This window comes from Ahaetulla prasina, chromosome 1 (genome assembly GCF_028640845.1).
Source record: "Ahaetulla prasina isolate Xishuangbanna chromosome 1, ASM2864084v1, whole genome shotgun sequence".
Classification (NCBI taxonomy): Eukaryota; Metazoa; Chordata; class Lepidosauria; order Squamata; family Colubridae; genus Ahaetulla; species Ahaetulla prasina.
Window position 1 is genome coordinate 100,045,167 of NC_080539.1, and position 16,765 is coordinate 100,061,931.

General features: G+C 36.3%; 1 protein-coding gene across 4 annotated transcripts in view; it reads right to left on the minus strand.

The window, feature by feature from the left end:
- UTRN (utrophin) overlaps positions 1-16,765 on the minus strand; it is a 429,397-nt gene that overhangs the window by 247,166 nt on the left and 165,466 nt on the right. For 3 of the 4 annotated variants that reach the window (XM_058170259.1, XM_058170245.1, XM_058170270.1), the window contains exons 43-51: positions 16,152-16,302; positions 14,876-15,051; positions 13,694-13,829; positions 13,131-13,280; positions 11,406-11,484; positions 10,400-10,614; positions 6,369-6,486; positions 4,899-5,104; positions 1,085-1,239 (exon numbers count right to left, since the gene is read on the minus strand). In XM_058170259.1, the coding sequence (XP_058026242.1) occupies positions 1,085-1,239; positions 4,899-5,104; positions 6,369-6,486; positions 10,400-10,614; positions 11,406-11,484; positions 13,131-13,280; positions 13,694-13,829; positions 14,876-15,051; positions 16,152-16,302 (1,386 nt within the window). The remainder of the gene's footprint in view (positions 1-1,084; positions 1,240-4,898; positions 5,105-6,368; positions 6,487-10,399; positions 10,615-11,405; positions 11,485-13,130; positions 13,281-13,693; positions 13,830-14,875; positions 15,052-16,151; positions 16,303-16,765) is intronic. The other variant, XM_058170253.1, reaches the window with a different exon arrangement.

The following is a 16,765-nucleotide window of genomic DNA, read 5'->3' on the forward strand; positions in this document are numbered from 1 at the left end:
AAATAACTGGCCAGAGAATTAATTTCAGTAGGGCACTTGCCTTCCTTTCTTTGTTGTGATCATGTTATCTATATCAAACCAAAGTTTAAATTACATGAGCCAGCTGTATTATCTCCAGGTGCGCAGTGATACAGCTTTAAATTTAACACACATATGCCTCTTCATTAGAAGATTATGTAAACTAATATTAGGAGTCTAAGAATTACAGATAGACCTTAACTTATAACAGTTCATTTAGTGACCATCCAAAGTTACAAAGGCACTGAAAAAAGTGACTTATGACCGTTTTTCACAGTTACGACCTTTCCAGCATCCCCGTGATCATGTGATCAAAATTCATATGCTTGGCAACTGGTTCATATTTACGACCATTGCTGTGTCCCAAGATCATATGATCCGTCACCTTTTGTGACCTTTTGCCAACAAAAATCAATGGGGAAGCCAGATGCACTTAACAACCAGGTTACTAACTTATTAACTGCAGTGATTCACTTAATAACTGAAGCAAGAAAGGTTGTAAAATGGGGCAAAATTTACTAACAAATGTCTCACTTAACAACAGAAATTTTGGGCTCAATTGTGGTTATAAGGCAAGGACTACCTGTATGATAGTCAGAAGACCAATCGGCTCCCTTTATTGTTACAGCTTATAATCTGCACTACTATTAATCTTCTCATCGTTCCCATCACCAATCTCTTTCCACTTATGACTGTATGACTGTAACTTTGTTGCTGGCAATCCTTATGATTTATATTGATATATTGACCATCAATTGTGTTGTAAATGTACCTTGATGAACGTATCTTTTCTTTTATGCACACTGAGAGCATATGCACCAAGACAAATTCCTTGTGTGTCCAATCACACTTGGCCAATAAAAAATTCTATTCTATTCTATTCTATTCTATTCTATTCTATTCTATTCTAAGAAACGTGAAGCTTCTTGGTTTAATCATACATACCATGATAAGAAAGAAAATAGTCCCCAATTTAAATCATATATTGCTGCCCAGTAACATAATTTTCATTCTTCACATTTTAGAAATCTGGAAGTAAGTGTACCTACAGTTTAGACATACATACCTGTGTTTCAGGTTAATCCATGACGTATTCAAGTGATTCATAATTTCCTTCACATTTCTTGTGTCATCACCACTGTAATCTTGAAGGAGCTTACTTGACAGCTCATTAAATGAAATCATCCTGGCATCTCCTTTATCTAGGTCTTGCATTAATATCTAAAAAGTAAAGACATAGTAGTCAAAATCTCTAATCATTCAGTTGTTGCTTTTTATTAAAAGTTTATGAAGTTGACTAAACCAGCAATGCGGGGTTGGGGATTGAATTCCTAGTGGTTTAATCCATGGACTGAATGCTTTCCTCCTTTTTGCAACTAAGGAACAATATCTGTATCACCATTTCTATTAAGCAAAGCAAACTGTTGCAAAAAATAGCATGAATGAAAATTCAGGTCATATTCATTTTTCCCATTGTAGGAATAGAACATTATTTCTAGCGGTTGTTTTTCTGGAAAGCTAATTCTTACATTTTAGTAGAGGAGAAGAGAAAAGCAAGATTACCAATGTGGAGGCTGAAATATCTGCCTTATATTGAACATTTTCATTAGAATAACTGGAGTGAAGGCAAAAACAGAGAGTAAACTGGGAAATGGGTTATGAGCAAAACTCACTCAACAGATTTTTATGAAGAAACAGCAGAACAAAGGGGAAGATATTAAAAGTAGAAAGCAGGTTGAAGATTCAGCAACCTGTACAACAGTACGATTTGACCAATGTGCCAAACTTTTTCTTGTGCTTTTTAGAAAAGCTGTAGAAAATTAAAGAAAGCAGAAAAACAGTGTTAAATTGAGTTTGCAGCCTAGAGGGCATATAGAGAAAAATTGATACTCGGAGATAATTTCCTATGTTGAGACACAACCTATGCCAGGGGTGTCAAACTCTATTTCATTAAGGGCCGCATCAGGGTTGTGTTTGACCTTGAGCGTGGCCAGAGTGTGTGTGTGGCCAGCTTGATGTCACTCGTGTGATCAAATGCCACTTTTTCTAGTAATTAGTTTTGCTAGCACTCTGCCAGTGAAAACAGATCGTGAAGGCTGCATGCAGCCTCTAAGAGCTCTGTTTTCGCTACAGTGGCACTGTGGGCCAGTCCTTTGCTGGTTCCCGTGGGCCTTGAGTTTGACCCCCCCCTTACCTATGCCAATTTATGCTTTTCTGGAGTTTCTCTAAGTGCAGCTTTTCCACACTATGACGTTGAGGGCAGAGCACAGTTATTTCCTAGAGTGAGTGAGTGAGTGAGTGAGTGAGTGAGTGAGTAAACATGTATGCATGCAGTAAGGGTAAATGCCCAAAGAAAAGAAATATTGATAAGGGTACTTGATCAAAAAAATTGGGAGACCGCTGATCTAAAACAAAAGCCCTCCGCAGAATGCACATTCTGCAGAGACCTGGAATTTAATTTTTGAATCTTTTTGCAGCGCATCTGCTAGCATCACTAAAATCACATTTTACAACTTTAGCAGGAAAAAAAAAACATTCTGACTTGGAAAGGTGTGCTCAAGTGGCTTGCAACTGAAGATAGCAAGGAGAAAGATAAAGGGGTTTATTTAAAAGTGGATATATGGATAATCTTTAAATGCTTCTCTTGAGGCTTTTCTTTATTTTATAAGTATGAACAACTGATATTTTTAAGATATTTCCTTCCCAGTCTTAAAGTAACAGAGCACTGCTTAGGTATGGTCAACTTACAAAGAAAGCTTATTTTATTACTTTTGAAATCATAACTTTATTTCTTATTTAGACTCTTATAAATAAAATATAGAGATGTCAAATAAAAAGAGCATAAAGGCTTTATAAATCATTTATTTTCTAAATAAAAAAGAAATACAATGCTGGTGAATCATTATGTATTATGATATGTATAAGAATAAATAGAATATGGGTTTATAATAAGAAAATATTATTTTTTCTTGACTCCTTTATTTCCCTTATAAGATTACTGATGTCTATTATGTTTCAATAATTATTTCAGGTTCAGTTTTTCCATAGGAAAATAAAATACAGTACTATCAATGGAACAATGAAACATTAACCTGGAATGATAAATACAAATAAATATTAGCAGAAACAAAATATTGTTGCTTTCCAAATATATGGTCTAGCAAAATAGCAAAATAGTAAGGAAAATATGTTTATTTTATTAATTACCGAGATTCCCCAGTTAAATATTCTTCTGTATTCCAGTGGCTTTTTGAAAAGCAAATTTTATTTAGATTTTGATAAACCCGTAAGATTTTAAAAATGCATCTTTTTAAAAAATAAAGATAAGACATATGGATATACTATATCTCTTATATGATGTCAAGATGATTGTTTATTCCTTGGAAACTATAGGAATGATAAATCCAGAAACAAAACCAAGGAAAACCAAGTTTGCATTCTTGTATAAAATGACAGATAACAATACAAAAAGAGGAACTCAAGGTAGTGAATATACCTAAACCTCCCTCCTCCTATTTTCCCCTATAACCCTTGTAAGGTGTGTTGGGTTGAGAGTGAATGACTGGCCCAGAGTCACCCAGCTCACTTTTGTGCCTAAGGTAGGACTAGAATTCGTACTCTCCTGGTTTTTAGCCTGGTGGCTAAAAGAATGCTTCTGTCATAATTTATCACCAGTCTCTACGAATTATTTTGTAGATTCTGAGGTACTCATTTATATTCCTATTCCTCTGAACCATAATTTTAGGATCACAGAATCCTCCAACGTGTTTCCTCTTGTATATTGGCAATATACTTATGGATGAAATATTCTATGTGTATTCATTTATTAAGTAACTACCCTCTTATATTGTTTCAGGAATCTGGTATCACTAATAGATTACTGAAAGGATACTGAAATATAACAAGTGGCTTTTTCTTTTTTTCCTGACAGGATAAACATATTCAGAAAAAACGATGCTTCTGTTTGAGCCCAGTATATATAGCTGACCTTGTAAGGCCCCAGAAAATGGTTTAATTTTGTAACTAGATTAAGAGTGCTATGCAAGACAATGGGTACTTTATCAAAAATAAATCAATCTCCAGACAAATTAAAATTCTGGGCTGGCAAAGAAGCAGAAGATTCTCTAACTCTACAAAGAGAGGTAGTAAGAGGTTAGGATATTAAAAAAAGTGTTTAAGACTGCAGGTAAACCATGAGTCATTATTTTGGACTAAATCGATGACATTTTGCAACAAAGGGACCACAAGAATAGGTAATGCCTCCATTCAAAAATTGAGATAGGATTTTAAATAAAAATTTAATGTCTCTGGATTAATTGGAAAGGAATCTGTTCATCTTAAAACAGTAAAAAGCAATCTCCAAAGTTCCTAAGCTGGTAAAAGGATGGTAACAATCGGTCTGTTCTTCCCATCAAGATTCTGAATTGAGAAATATATAGATTTACATCAGAGATGGATGAGATTTATTGTCAGGTAAGCACTGGCAAGAAGTAATATATCTGTGGAAAATTCATTTTAATCTAATTAGAAGACACATGCACCACTCCTTAATTTAATCAGCAGAAGGTCATGAACACCACAATCACTCCCTCCCCTGCCCTCCCCAGCTCTAACTTGGCAGTTCCCTAAGTTTTTACTGCCTTTTTTTTTTCCTGAAACTAAAAACGGAAAAGAATCTGGATGGTATCTAAGAAAAGCTCAAGACATGAAGCATAGAAATCTTGCTGCCTGGACATTTTCGTAAAACTCTTCAATTTGCAGGTGTATCAGAAGGAGCTGTATCATATTATCCGTCTTAATGGAATTAACTGTATGACAGGAGTAAGACGTTAAACTGAATCTGTGAACAGTTCTGCATAAGAAAGCATACTTGAACTCACTTTGTTTTCTGAAATCTGTTTGGTAAGCTTTTCTTTAGAAGACTGTAAGAGAGCATGTAGATGGATCTCATATTGTCCAATTAGCTTCTCCATTTCTTGCTTCTGCTCATCCCATTTCATGCTGTCAGTAAGCATGCATTTCAGCTGATGCTGACGTACTTCAACCCCATGCTGAGTACCATCCCACTGGTTCTTAACTTTCTCCACTGAAACAGACAGAAAATAAATCTAGTCCCATGAAAAGACACTGAAAATATTGCATCATTTTTACTCTTTTACCACTCAAACTTTTAAAAAAAAAAAATCACTCAAACCAACATTGGGTTCAAAATCTACTATTATAGATTCCCACAATTCTGGGGAGGGGGTCAAATCTACTTCTATAATACACACACCCAAAATACACAATATGTCTTTCTTAATTTGACAATATTATGTTGGTTGACAACGTTATAGTGATTAAATTAGTGCCAGTATCTTTGATACAAAACTATCTTAGCAAAGTATTTCTTATTCCATCTGCTTTTTCCTCATTTTCATTAACTTCCAATATAGGCATTCGCTTTTATATAAAAAATAGAAAATTAGACAAAAATTGTACATAAAAACTAGATCTAACATTGTTTAATCTTGTGGCTTGCCAACACTGTTCAAAACATATCATCTAATAAATCTTTTTTAAAACTCACATCTCCAAGTTCCAGTTCGTTAGTCTTTAAAACCGATGAAATCCAAAGATGTGAATATAAGTAGCCAATGTCAAGCAACTTTTTTTTAAATTTGCATTTATATCCCGCCCTTCTCCAAAGACTCAGGGCAGCTTACACTATGTCAAGCAATAGTCTTCATCCATTTGTATATTATATACAAAGTCAATTTATTGCCCCCAACAATCTGGGTCCTCATTTTACCTACCTTATAAAGGATGGAAGGCTGAGTCAACCTTGGGCCTGGTGGGACTTGAACCTTCAGTAATTGCAAGCAGCTGCTGTTAATAACAGACTGTCTTAGCAGTCTGAGCCACCAGAGGCCCTTTTGTTAAGCAAGATACCTTGCTATATTCTAAATGTGGCAATTTTAAGGCTTGTGGATTTCGATACACAGAATTCCTCGCCAGCATCTCTGGATGAGGAATTCTGGGAAATGAAGTCCACAAGAGTTAAAAGTTCCCAAATGTGGAGACTCCTGCTATACATCTTCATTCTCATTTCTTCCTTTTGCCTATCTGGATTAAGGGGTCCTTGGTGCTCTCTGAGCTTGCCTGTTTTCTTGCAGACGTTTCATTACCCAAACTAGGTGACATCATCACCCTGCCTTCACCTCTATATGTTAGATTACCCCCAGTTCCACCTGGTTCATCCCATTCTGTATCCATTGTTTTGTCAATAAATAATGTAATGATTATGTATTTATTATATCATTTTAGTGCCCATTTCTCTACTGTTCAATCTACTGACAAAAAGCACATACATTTCTCTGTGATTTCTGTCCTTAAGTCAGAACTTGATGTTTTGTTTTTCAGATTTTGAGCCAAGGTAAAAACCGAATCCAATTGGGGATGTCGATGTTCTAAATCCCCTTCTGTTATCTGTAAAATAATGGGATAAAGGTATGCTACTAGTGATAGGAGTTTAATAAAAACATAGCTATTCAAACCAATGCTTCAAATATTAACAAAGAAGTATGTCTTAATCACATTATAATCTGCATTAAAAAGCTCTGCATTATAATCTGCATTCAAAAGAAATAATAGCCAGACCAGTCAGAAATCATGATCTGAGGTGTTGCTATTACAATTCCCAGAACTCCCAGGCAATAAGGTCATGAAGTTTGGGAATTTGGAGTTATATACTAACCCACACCTGGAGCCCACCAATTTAAGGAAGTTGAAATAGGGGTTAACCACTTGTTAGATATGCATAGTAAATTTAGAGATTTTGCTCTCGCAAAGTGAAACAAGTGGAAATAAAGCTGTAAAAAATTCATGTTGATTCATAAAAGGCTGCAAACTTTCATATTTTCTGTGATCTCTTTCTAGGATTCCAAGATACATTATTTATGTTTTTCTGCTCCAAGGAATTTTGTTCTCTATGTTGATCCCAGGTTTTAGACACTGTATATTCAGAGTGTTTTAATCAACAGGGATTTTATTATAGCAGAAGCTTTAATAAAATCCCTGTTGATTAAAACTCTCTGATCTCTCCATCCCCACCACCCAGTCTCAATTGTCAAGTACCTATCCTTCCATCCCTTCCCCCCAGCCCATCCCCATCACAACTGATGAAGTTTCTTGGATGAGAAATGAAAAGTTTTGTTATTTTTCTTCAAGGAAAAAACAGTCCCGTTACCTTTGGAGAAAGTAGATGACTGAGAATCTCTACATACACCAGTAGCTACTTAGCACTCTCTTTCTCTCTCTCTCTCTGCCTCCGTCCTACACACACACACACGTATATAGATACACACATACGTATATAGATACACACATATTCACACATGCACAATTTTTCCATGGCAAATTGCTGAGAAGGAAATATGTATTTCTGATCCTGTAGTATTAAACCAAATAGAAAGGATTTTACTCCATAGTCGTTGGTAGCGCTCATCTCCATTTTAAGGCCATGAAGTATTAAATCAAATACTTCATCTAAAAAAGGGCAGCCGAAAAGTTCTGAGATTTTCCTATTAAATTGCATTAAATATATTTTCATGAGCAGTTAATTTGTCCATTGCTGTCTATGATACGTTATGCTCAGATCTATCCTCAAGTTATTTGTTACTAATTGCATCCATATGTTGCTAATATCAGTAGCAAATAAAATGTCAGCATAGGTTTTTGTAACCATTTCCCCATTAACTTTTGTTGGCAAATTGTAAATGCCAGTATAAAATATTCTCATTTCTCCTGAAATTCAATCACAGCTTGCCTAGAGCTGGATTTCAATGATTAACAATTCTTGAGCAAGGCAATTAACCTATTTCAATTGAATTTAATTATTTTAAGTTGAATGGATGTGCTACAACTATATGTAGATAACAGTAACATTTCAGTTAAAGATTACTCCAGAGTGGCAGAGTCCTACATACTTATCTGGAAAATTTTGATCCTATTGAACCTGAGGTGGTGGAGAAGGCTCTTACAGCTGCTAGGTCAACCACATCTGTGGTTGCCCCTCCTGGTTGGCTAAAGATGCATGGAAGAGAATATATGATGGGATCTGGACAGTGGTTAATTCTTCCTTGAAAGAGGGAACATCAGTTCAGAAGGAGGAGGTGGTGTGCCCTCTCCTCAAGAGACCTTTGCAACTAATTGGAACAATTTTCCAGTCTCTAATCTCCCTTTTTAGAGGTTGTGGAGTAAGTGACCACTAATAATATTAAGATCATCAAACGTCAACAGCTGCCTAACCCAGATCCTTGGGAAGGACTGGATAGGTGGACAAAAATGCCAAATCCAATCTGAATATCTGGCTGACTGTGCGACAAACCATAATAATAATAATTTGCAAGATTATTGTCAGATCTCCCAGGTAAGTCAGACAGAAAACACAACAAGATGAACTAATTCTACTTTATTATAAAGCAATAACTGAATCATGCAAATATGAAGGCACAAATTCCCACAGCTCCTTCTAGAACAGCAAGTGGAACCCATAGCTAGAATCTTCAGGACATGTGACTGTTATAACCATCCTTGGATTAGGAGGCTTTGCTCAGTGCAGGGGTCGACAATCTTAAACACTCAAAGAGCCACAAAGGTCGTAATCAGAAGCCCTTCATTCAATTCTGGAGCCAACCAGAAGTCCAATTCCCCCACCATAGAGTCTCCTCCTAGCATGGCATCTTTTTTCCTCTGCTGACCGGAAGTGCGGTTCCACCACCATAGAGTCTCCTCCTAGCATGGTGTCCTTTTTCCTCTACCTATCCTAACCGATAGTCCTATCAATTGTGGAACCGACCAGCGACAGGGAGCCGCAGGAGAGGGATGAAAGAGCCACATGCAGTTCCAGAACCACAGGTTGCTGACCCCTGGCTTAATGACTCCTATCCTTGTGACCTCTCATTTGGACTACTGCAATGCGTACTACAAGAGGGTGCTCTTGAAAAGCATTCAGAACTTCAGCTAGTGCAGAATGAAATGGCACAGGTAATAAATAGTGTCAGATACTTGACACATCTAACATCATCATTGTGCCAACTGAACTGGTATCCAGTATGTTTCTGGATGCAAAGTATGTTTGTCATTTTTAAAGCATTTCTTAGTTTGGGATCAAATTACATGAGGGAGCAGTTGTTTCTAACAGTCCAATTTGGTTCAGCAAGTTGACCATGCTAAGGGTCCCTTCAGCCAAGGAAAGTTGGCTTATGGGATAGGAGGTGTGCCATCTCTGCCATAGCCCCTGACCTCTAGAATATTCTGCCTCCAGAAAGTAGGATGGCCCCAACCCTGTTGGCCCTTTGTAAGGCCTTAAAGACCTGGTTATGTAACTAGGCCTGAGGCCCCAACTATGTCAAAAGACACTCTCACACTCTCTCTCTCACTCTCTCTCCCTCCCTCCCTCCCTCCCCCTCCCCTCTCTCTCACACACACATGTATCTTTGCACTTGGTTTTAACTGATTTTATGATTATTTGCCACCCAGAGTCACTTCTCTGAATGAACGAATGAATGGAATGAATGAAATACATACATAAAAGTGAACTTGTTCTAGCAATCTGCATGCCCATGCTCAATATACCTGGCAGTCAATTTAAACATTGGACTGGGTTTAAAAAATAGTCAGACCCTGAAACAATGCCAATGTATTGTGCTGCTACTGGGTGCAGGGGGGAAAAATCTGAAATAGGTATTCTAAGAGGTATAGGTTTCCTGGGCTTCTTATGAAAACTAATAGTAAATGTGCACATTCTTGATCAAGCAAAGCTGTGTGCACCTCCTTCAGTGAGCAAATTTATGCTCAGCCTGACTCTGTGAAGCATGGCCCATTTTCCTCTATCAATGCTCCACAGAAGTTTCCTTGGGGCAGAAAAAAAAAAGACAGCACTCCTGTATCTTAACAGGGTATGATGATGTGCTATCAGAGAAACTGCACACAAAATATTCTTCTGCTGCTTTGGGATGGATTTAAGTCTCAGGAGCAAGAATGGGAAAGATCCACTGAATTCCCTGCCAGTTGTTCAAAAATAGGTTCTTGGGTAAGAAGGATTCAAGCAAGGAAAACAAAACAATAATTTAAGAATTGGGTGAACAGTCAAAAAAGGCATTCCATTTTTCTGACTAGTCATTGATACCACTAAAATTTTGACTACCAAAAATAAGCAGTGGCAAAACTTGGAACCCTGACAAGCAGAAGAATGCTCTAATTGTTATTCTTCTTTGGTTTTATTTTCAGTAATTGTGAAATAACCATGACAGAATTTTACTGAATAAAAAAACAGGGAAAGGGATTAACAGAGAATATTCTGAGGCTTTCCAAAAATACAGTTCAGAGCATCACATACTTTCATGCGTGCAATCGTCCGATTGATTTCTTCAATATTTCCAACAGTAACTATATTGGACTTTAGCATCTGGTCGATCAATGCCAACCAGTCAGCCAATTCTGTTGTAGTATGATCCAAATCAGCAGGTGTCGAGATTTCCAAAGGATGCTGAGTTTGTGCCACATTTTCTGAGGCAGAAGACAAGAGCACCGTTGTTTGGAGAACAGGGAAACCTAAACAACCGACATAATTGATTTGATATTTCAACTTGTACTTATTATCTAGAATTTATTTACATTGGAAAAGCAAAACGCCACAATACCTTTTGTGATCATATTAATCCTCTTGTATCTCTATTCTATATTAACAGTTTAAAACTGTCAGGACTTTACTGTTAGAGATAGAATTCCGAAAATAGCTTCTTTCCATATGTCTAAAGAGCCATCAATTCATCATTTAATCTAACCTCTAGATACATAATGGTATTAGAAAGATTGCTGCTGTCATTTTTTTTGCAAAATCTCAAATCTTTGACAGTTTAGCGAGGTGAGAGAAATTCACTCTCTGATTACCACACTCAAAACAGTTCTGAAGCGTTCAAACACTAAGTCAGCAGTAAGCTGCCAACGAGGGTAAACTCACAACCTGCTGCTAATCTTAATTTACTATTTAGGAGGGGGGAAAGGAATCAATTGAAAATGTGCATTTCGCAGTCAAAGAAACGCCATAGATTTTCATAAGCAACATTTACTTCCTGATCCTCTAAATCATACAAATGGAAAACTACACAAGTGCTAATTTTCAAAAAGTGCAACAACAAACTAGTTTCTCTTGTTAAGCAAATTGCAAGTGCATTTTTCAAAATACATTTTATGCTCTTTTAAAGTAAAAGTATCCTTTTTCTTCAAGATCAAAATAAACAGATCTATCACATCTGCTTCTTTATCTACTTTAAGTTTTTCTAAGATGACAAAAATATGCCTAAATGTTTCTCCAAAGACATAATTTTCTGCTTAAGACTTACCAGAGGACTTTGGCAGAAGATGCTGCTGATGAACATACCCCTCCAGTTCTCTCAATCTGATGGGTGCTTCCTTGAACACCTAATGTTGTGTGGAGAGAAAATAATTTATATTCCAAAGATCATAGGTACCGTTGTACAATATTAGGCAACTACAGAAAATTGTGGGCAGGACAATTAATCTTTCACTAAACAGCCTACAGAAGATCAAGGTGTTTGCAATTGGTCCTGAAAAGGGTTTGGAGAACTTTTATATAGAAACTCTATGTGTCCCTTAATATGGCATCAATCATTGATACTATTTTCTTCTGTGGTTAAGCACTTTAATGAACTTCATGGATTTAAAGGGAAAGTCCCAAAACAAATATTCTTCCTGAAATTTTGATGTATTGGATTTATATCACATCTTTCCCCCAGGAACACAAAGTTGCTTACATGATATTTTCCCTTCATGTTATCCCAAAATAATAACCATAATAATAATTACTCAGAACAGCTTACATCCCATGATAATACCTTTAACATCATCAAACATCTGCTTATCCCAGGTCTCTGGGAAGGACTTGATAGCTGGATAAGCAATGCCAAATCCAACCTAAACATCTGGCTGGCTGACCAACCAACATACAATTGTTGGTAGATTGGACAGTGAGAATGATTAATCAGAAATCACTCTGTGAGCTTCTACAGCTGTGAGTAGACTAGAATCTGGATTTTCTGAATCCTCCACCAAAACCATAAATACTGTATCCTAGCAATGCTCATATCTGCTTCAATCTTCCTTCCCCTCTAAGCTTACTACACCATATGTTAAAGTATTCTTCTAGGATATATTTTTGGGCACTGATCATTCGTTACATTACATGAGCTTAGGAACTTTTACATTATTCAACAGTGTGATGAAATGAATGACTTTCAACAAGAACATCTCCCAAAATGGAAAAAAACAGGCAGAAAAGCCTTATAATATAATCCTGCTGTTTTCTTGTGAACCACCTAGAGCATGTGTGTCAAACTCGATTGCGTCACGTGACGTATTGCGATGGTTTTTGCCTTTGCAGAGCTGGGGTGGGCGTGGCCTGTGCATGATGCCTCCAGCCCGCAGGCCGCCAGTTTGACAGGCCTGACCTAGAGTCATTAACACATTGGGCAGTGTTAAATTGAATAAAATAAATACATTGCAATACTACTTCAAAATGCAGGTGAGATTTATTTGTCTCAGTGCTCGCACTAATAAAAAGATACTTCATAAGCAGCAAAGCTGCCTACCAGATGATGCCTACTTCAGAGCCTTTTTTTCTTTCCCTGTTAGGTTTTCATTTTTCCTGCAAGGGAACTAGAGAAATATTCAGTCCTACAGCAATGCCAAAGTTTTGTGTGTGCGGCTCTGAACAGTTGTTGGAAGGAGAGAAGGAAGGCTTTGGGAACTGAAATTTCAGCTGAACTTCCAAGAACAACTTAATGAAGAAACTTAATATAAAAACTGAACACTGTGGAAATATACAATAATACAATACAATAAGTTATTTTCAAAGATAGCTGAACATATACATGGTGCTTGGTGTACACAGAAGAAAATCATGTAAATTTAAAACAATGAAAAATTTACTAAGAATTTTAACACTAACTTTATCAAGTAAGTTATTCAGTTCTGTCCCATAGTCACAACTATCTTGCATGAACACAACTAAAGGAACATATTTAACCCACACAGATTAAAATGTATACCTTCTTCCATTTAATATTCAGAGTCTTCAGTCTATTAGAAATATTGTCTCTTTCCTGAGGCCCAATGCTTGTATTTGAAAGTACCTCTGCTTCTTTTCTATTTAGCCACTTAAGTTTCTCTCCTTGTATATCCATTTCCTTAATCAGACCCTAAATGAGTAAAGACAGTGTCACTCATTCATTAAAAATTGGTTCTTATAATCAGGGCAGTTATATGCTTCAAATTCTAAAAACACACACAAAAAAACATTAAATGGTTTAGATGACAAAAATCCAATTTATTTTGAAGCAAATTCCAGGTTCTATGGCTGTAAAAACATAATCAACCAATATTTAGTATCGTGAACAAATTACAAAATAAACCATAATTTTATTAATCATAACACATGACATTAAGCTAAAATAGAAAAATATATAGTTTAGCAAGTATATGGAAATCATGTTTATGTATGAAATTTATAGATTATCCAGAGGTACACCAACAGACACATATTATCCAACAACAACAAAAAGAAACACGATGCCATAAATAAATGCTTAATATTTTTTTTAATGTTACTTGCCATTAATTCTTGTAAATTCTCTTCATGACTGATTGCAGGTTTCTCATCCAGGGAATTTTCTACATTTTCCATCCAGCAACTAATTTCTTCTAGTTTTCTTGTGAAGTCTATTAATTGCTGATTTTTTCCTTTCAGTCTGAATCAAAAACCCCAAGATGGAATATAAAACAAAATTACTATAAATATTGAAATAGATATGAAAGCAAAATAGTCCTTCTATAACTTACTAAGCGGCCTAGAAAGGATACAGTACAATATTAAAAACAAGACTGAATATATGCCTAATGATGCAAATTTCATAACTTGATTCCGTGTCCTATCCAGAAAGGTGATTTCATACAAAAAAAGTCCTCAAATGTAGGCCTTAAGTCTTTAAAATACTTTTTTCTTTGCAATACTTTCTGGTCTTATGAAAACATTGTCTTAATTTCCTGATAAAAAAATTCAATGAATTGACTCATTGCTTTTTTCATCCTGCCTTTAATATTTTTATAAATAACTCAGTGAAGTGAGCATACCTAATATTTCTTCCTCTTCCTATTTTCCCCGCAACAATATCCTGTGAGGTAAATTGGACTTTATAGCAGGTATCATTTAGGTTTTGAGGAGGAAATAGTTTTCCAGTATACTTGCATTAACATTTTATGTTAATGCAAAATCTGTTTTTAGTTGGATTTTGTTCATTTTACATAAAAGACTTCTTCAAACTTATTAACCACCAACAGTGATTAATAAAATGCAATTTCAGAATATTTCTCTTCAATTGAAACACCAAAGTAAACCAAAAAAATCATGTAAGTTAACAATTAATTCAGATTCCGGAGCATAGAAAATATAAAACAAATGCATGTTATACATTATATAGACTATTAATGTATCACAAATCTATGAGATATGAGATATATGATATGATATATACTGTATATGATACACTTCCTATGCTACGCTATATATTTATTTAAATAAATCACATTTAGAAACCACCGATCTCCTTCACAGAGTGATTCTGGAGAGTGCATACTGTAGTAACAGCTACAAAGCTGTTTTAGGGAACCACCTTAGGAAACCTTTTAGAATAAAGATACGAGAAGTTTCTCTTGGTGAAAGTCCACAATGGCATCTCCAAATTTTAAAAGAATTTATCTCTGCTGCTACTAAGATAGCCTCAAATCCAACACTTACCTCTGTTGCCTTTCCATGATTTCAGCATTGATGTTTTTCCAGCGTTTATACAGCCCAGCTAGTTTTTCTTTCAGGAAGTTTCCATCTGTATTGGAGAGTTTCTGGATTATTTCCTCTCCTGTTCTATTCAATGTTGAGAAAACGAGCTTATGGCTGCCGATTCCCTCTTCAAGTTCCTGTTGGAAATGCATATATAGGTAGCGGTTTCAGTTTCCACCCAGAATATCTATATCAGATGTTACCTCCGCTGCAAGAAGATGGATTCGTGACAACTGCTGTTCATGCATCTGGACTTGACCACCTTTTTCCTGATTTATGTGGGACTGCTTTTTTTAAAAAAAAATGAGAAGTATTATCTACTACTAGTAACGACCATTAGTTTGGGCCCCATGTATCTCTTTCTGCAAAGAGCTGCCTATTTGCATCTAAGCCTTGCTCAACATACTGCATCTCAGGGGTGTCAAACTCACAACTCACATTGTCATCATGTGACATATCATGACTTTTTTCCCCTTTGCTAAAATGGGGGTGGGGGTGGCCAGCGTGTGACACATCCAGCCCGCGGGCTGTGAGTTTGACACCCCTGCTGTATCTTCTCTTCAATATTCTCAGTGACTACATTTAAGTTTCTAATATTGCAAAGACCTTCTCCTCTACCACAAATGCACTCCCCCTCTCATTCACACACAGACTTAACCTCTGCAAAATAAAGGTCCTGTTCTAAGCTTCATTTGAGTAGAAAAGATACTAGGAGCAAGACATTCTCAGCAGCAGATTTAATGCCTGCTCTAAGAACAACAGGACTAAAATCCTAGTAAGTGTGTTTAATAGACCATCCCTCTCCAAATGAAATGAAAGCACTGCTTCTTTCCTTTTTTTAATTCACTATATTTGTTTCATCAGCATCACTGGAAGCTATGCGAATAATTTCTTGATACAATTCATGTAAGGTAGGTAGACTTTATAAGTTTTAATAGGGCTAAGCAATCCATTCAGGCAAAATGCGATGGCACAACCTTTGCAGCACAACGGTGGCCCCTTTGATTTACTGGCAGACTCAACAGAAGTGTTATCAGCGTAATATATGCACAAACCTTTGAAGCAACCGCACTGGGCTTTGAAGGCAGCACCAATGCCCTTTGCAAAGCGGTCTTTTAAATGCTTTGTCCTAGCTGACAACATTACAAAACCTGACAATTGCCACTTTCTTCTGTAACAACAGTAGAATTAAAGGCTCTAACTAGAGTGCTGGGTTTAATACACAGTAATCAGTTACCTGCTGGTGTATCCTGGCTTTTTCTATATTCAGGCTGCCATCTGGAGTGTGGGCTTCAGCCAGCAACCCTTCTGCTTCTGTTAGCCACTGTGAGAGATCATTTAGATCACAATGGAACTGTCTCCACTCCTCTATAGACTTATCAAAACTACTAAATGGAATAAGAAGAACAGGAGAAAAATGTGAAAGATATTTCAGGAGTAAAACAAGATAATTTTGCACTACAGAATACATACACGGTAAGGCTGCAAAATAGAATATATAGGAAGTGAGTGTGTGTGTGCATATGTAGAAGACAACAGATGCAGGCAGATAGTTTATTTTGGCTTATTTGTGTTGAAAACGAAGTTATTTAAAGGAAGCACTATTCACACTTTTGATCCATCAGTTTATAATTTCTATCATTTCAAACTCATAAAGAAACAGAAAGAGGGTGCATAAACGTACAGGCAACTTACAAATTTTAATTCCTATTTAAAATCAGTTTGTCTACTTTGAAGCAAATGTATTCAGACCAACTAACTCTGGGACACATGAATCATAATAAACTAGTTCTGCAAACTGGAACTCGGGGTGGGGGTGGGGAATCAATTTTACAAACTTAGCCATACAGT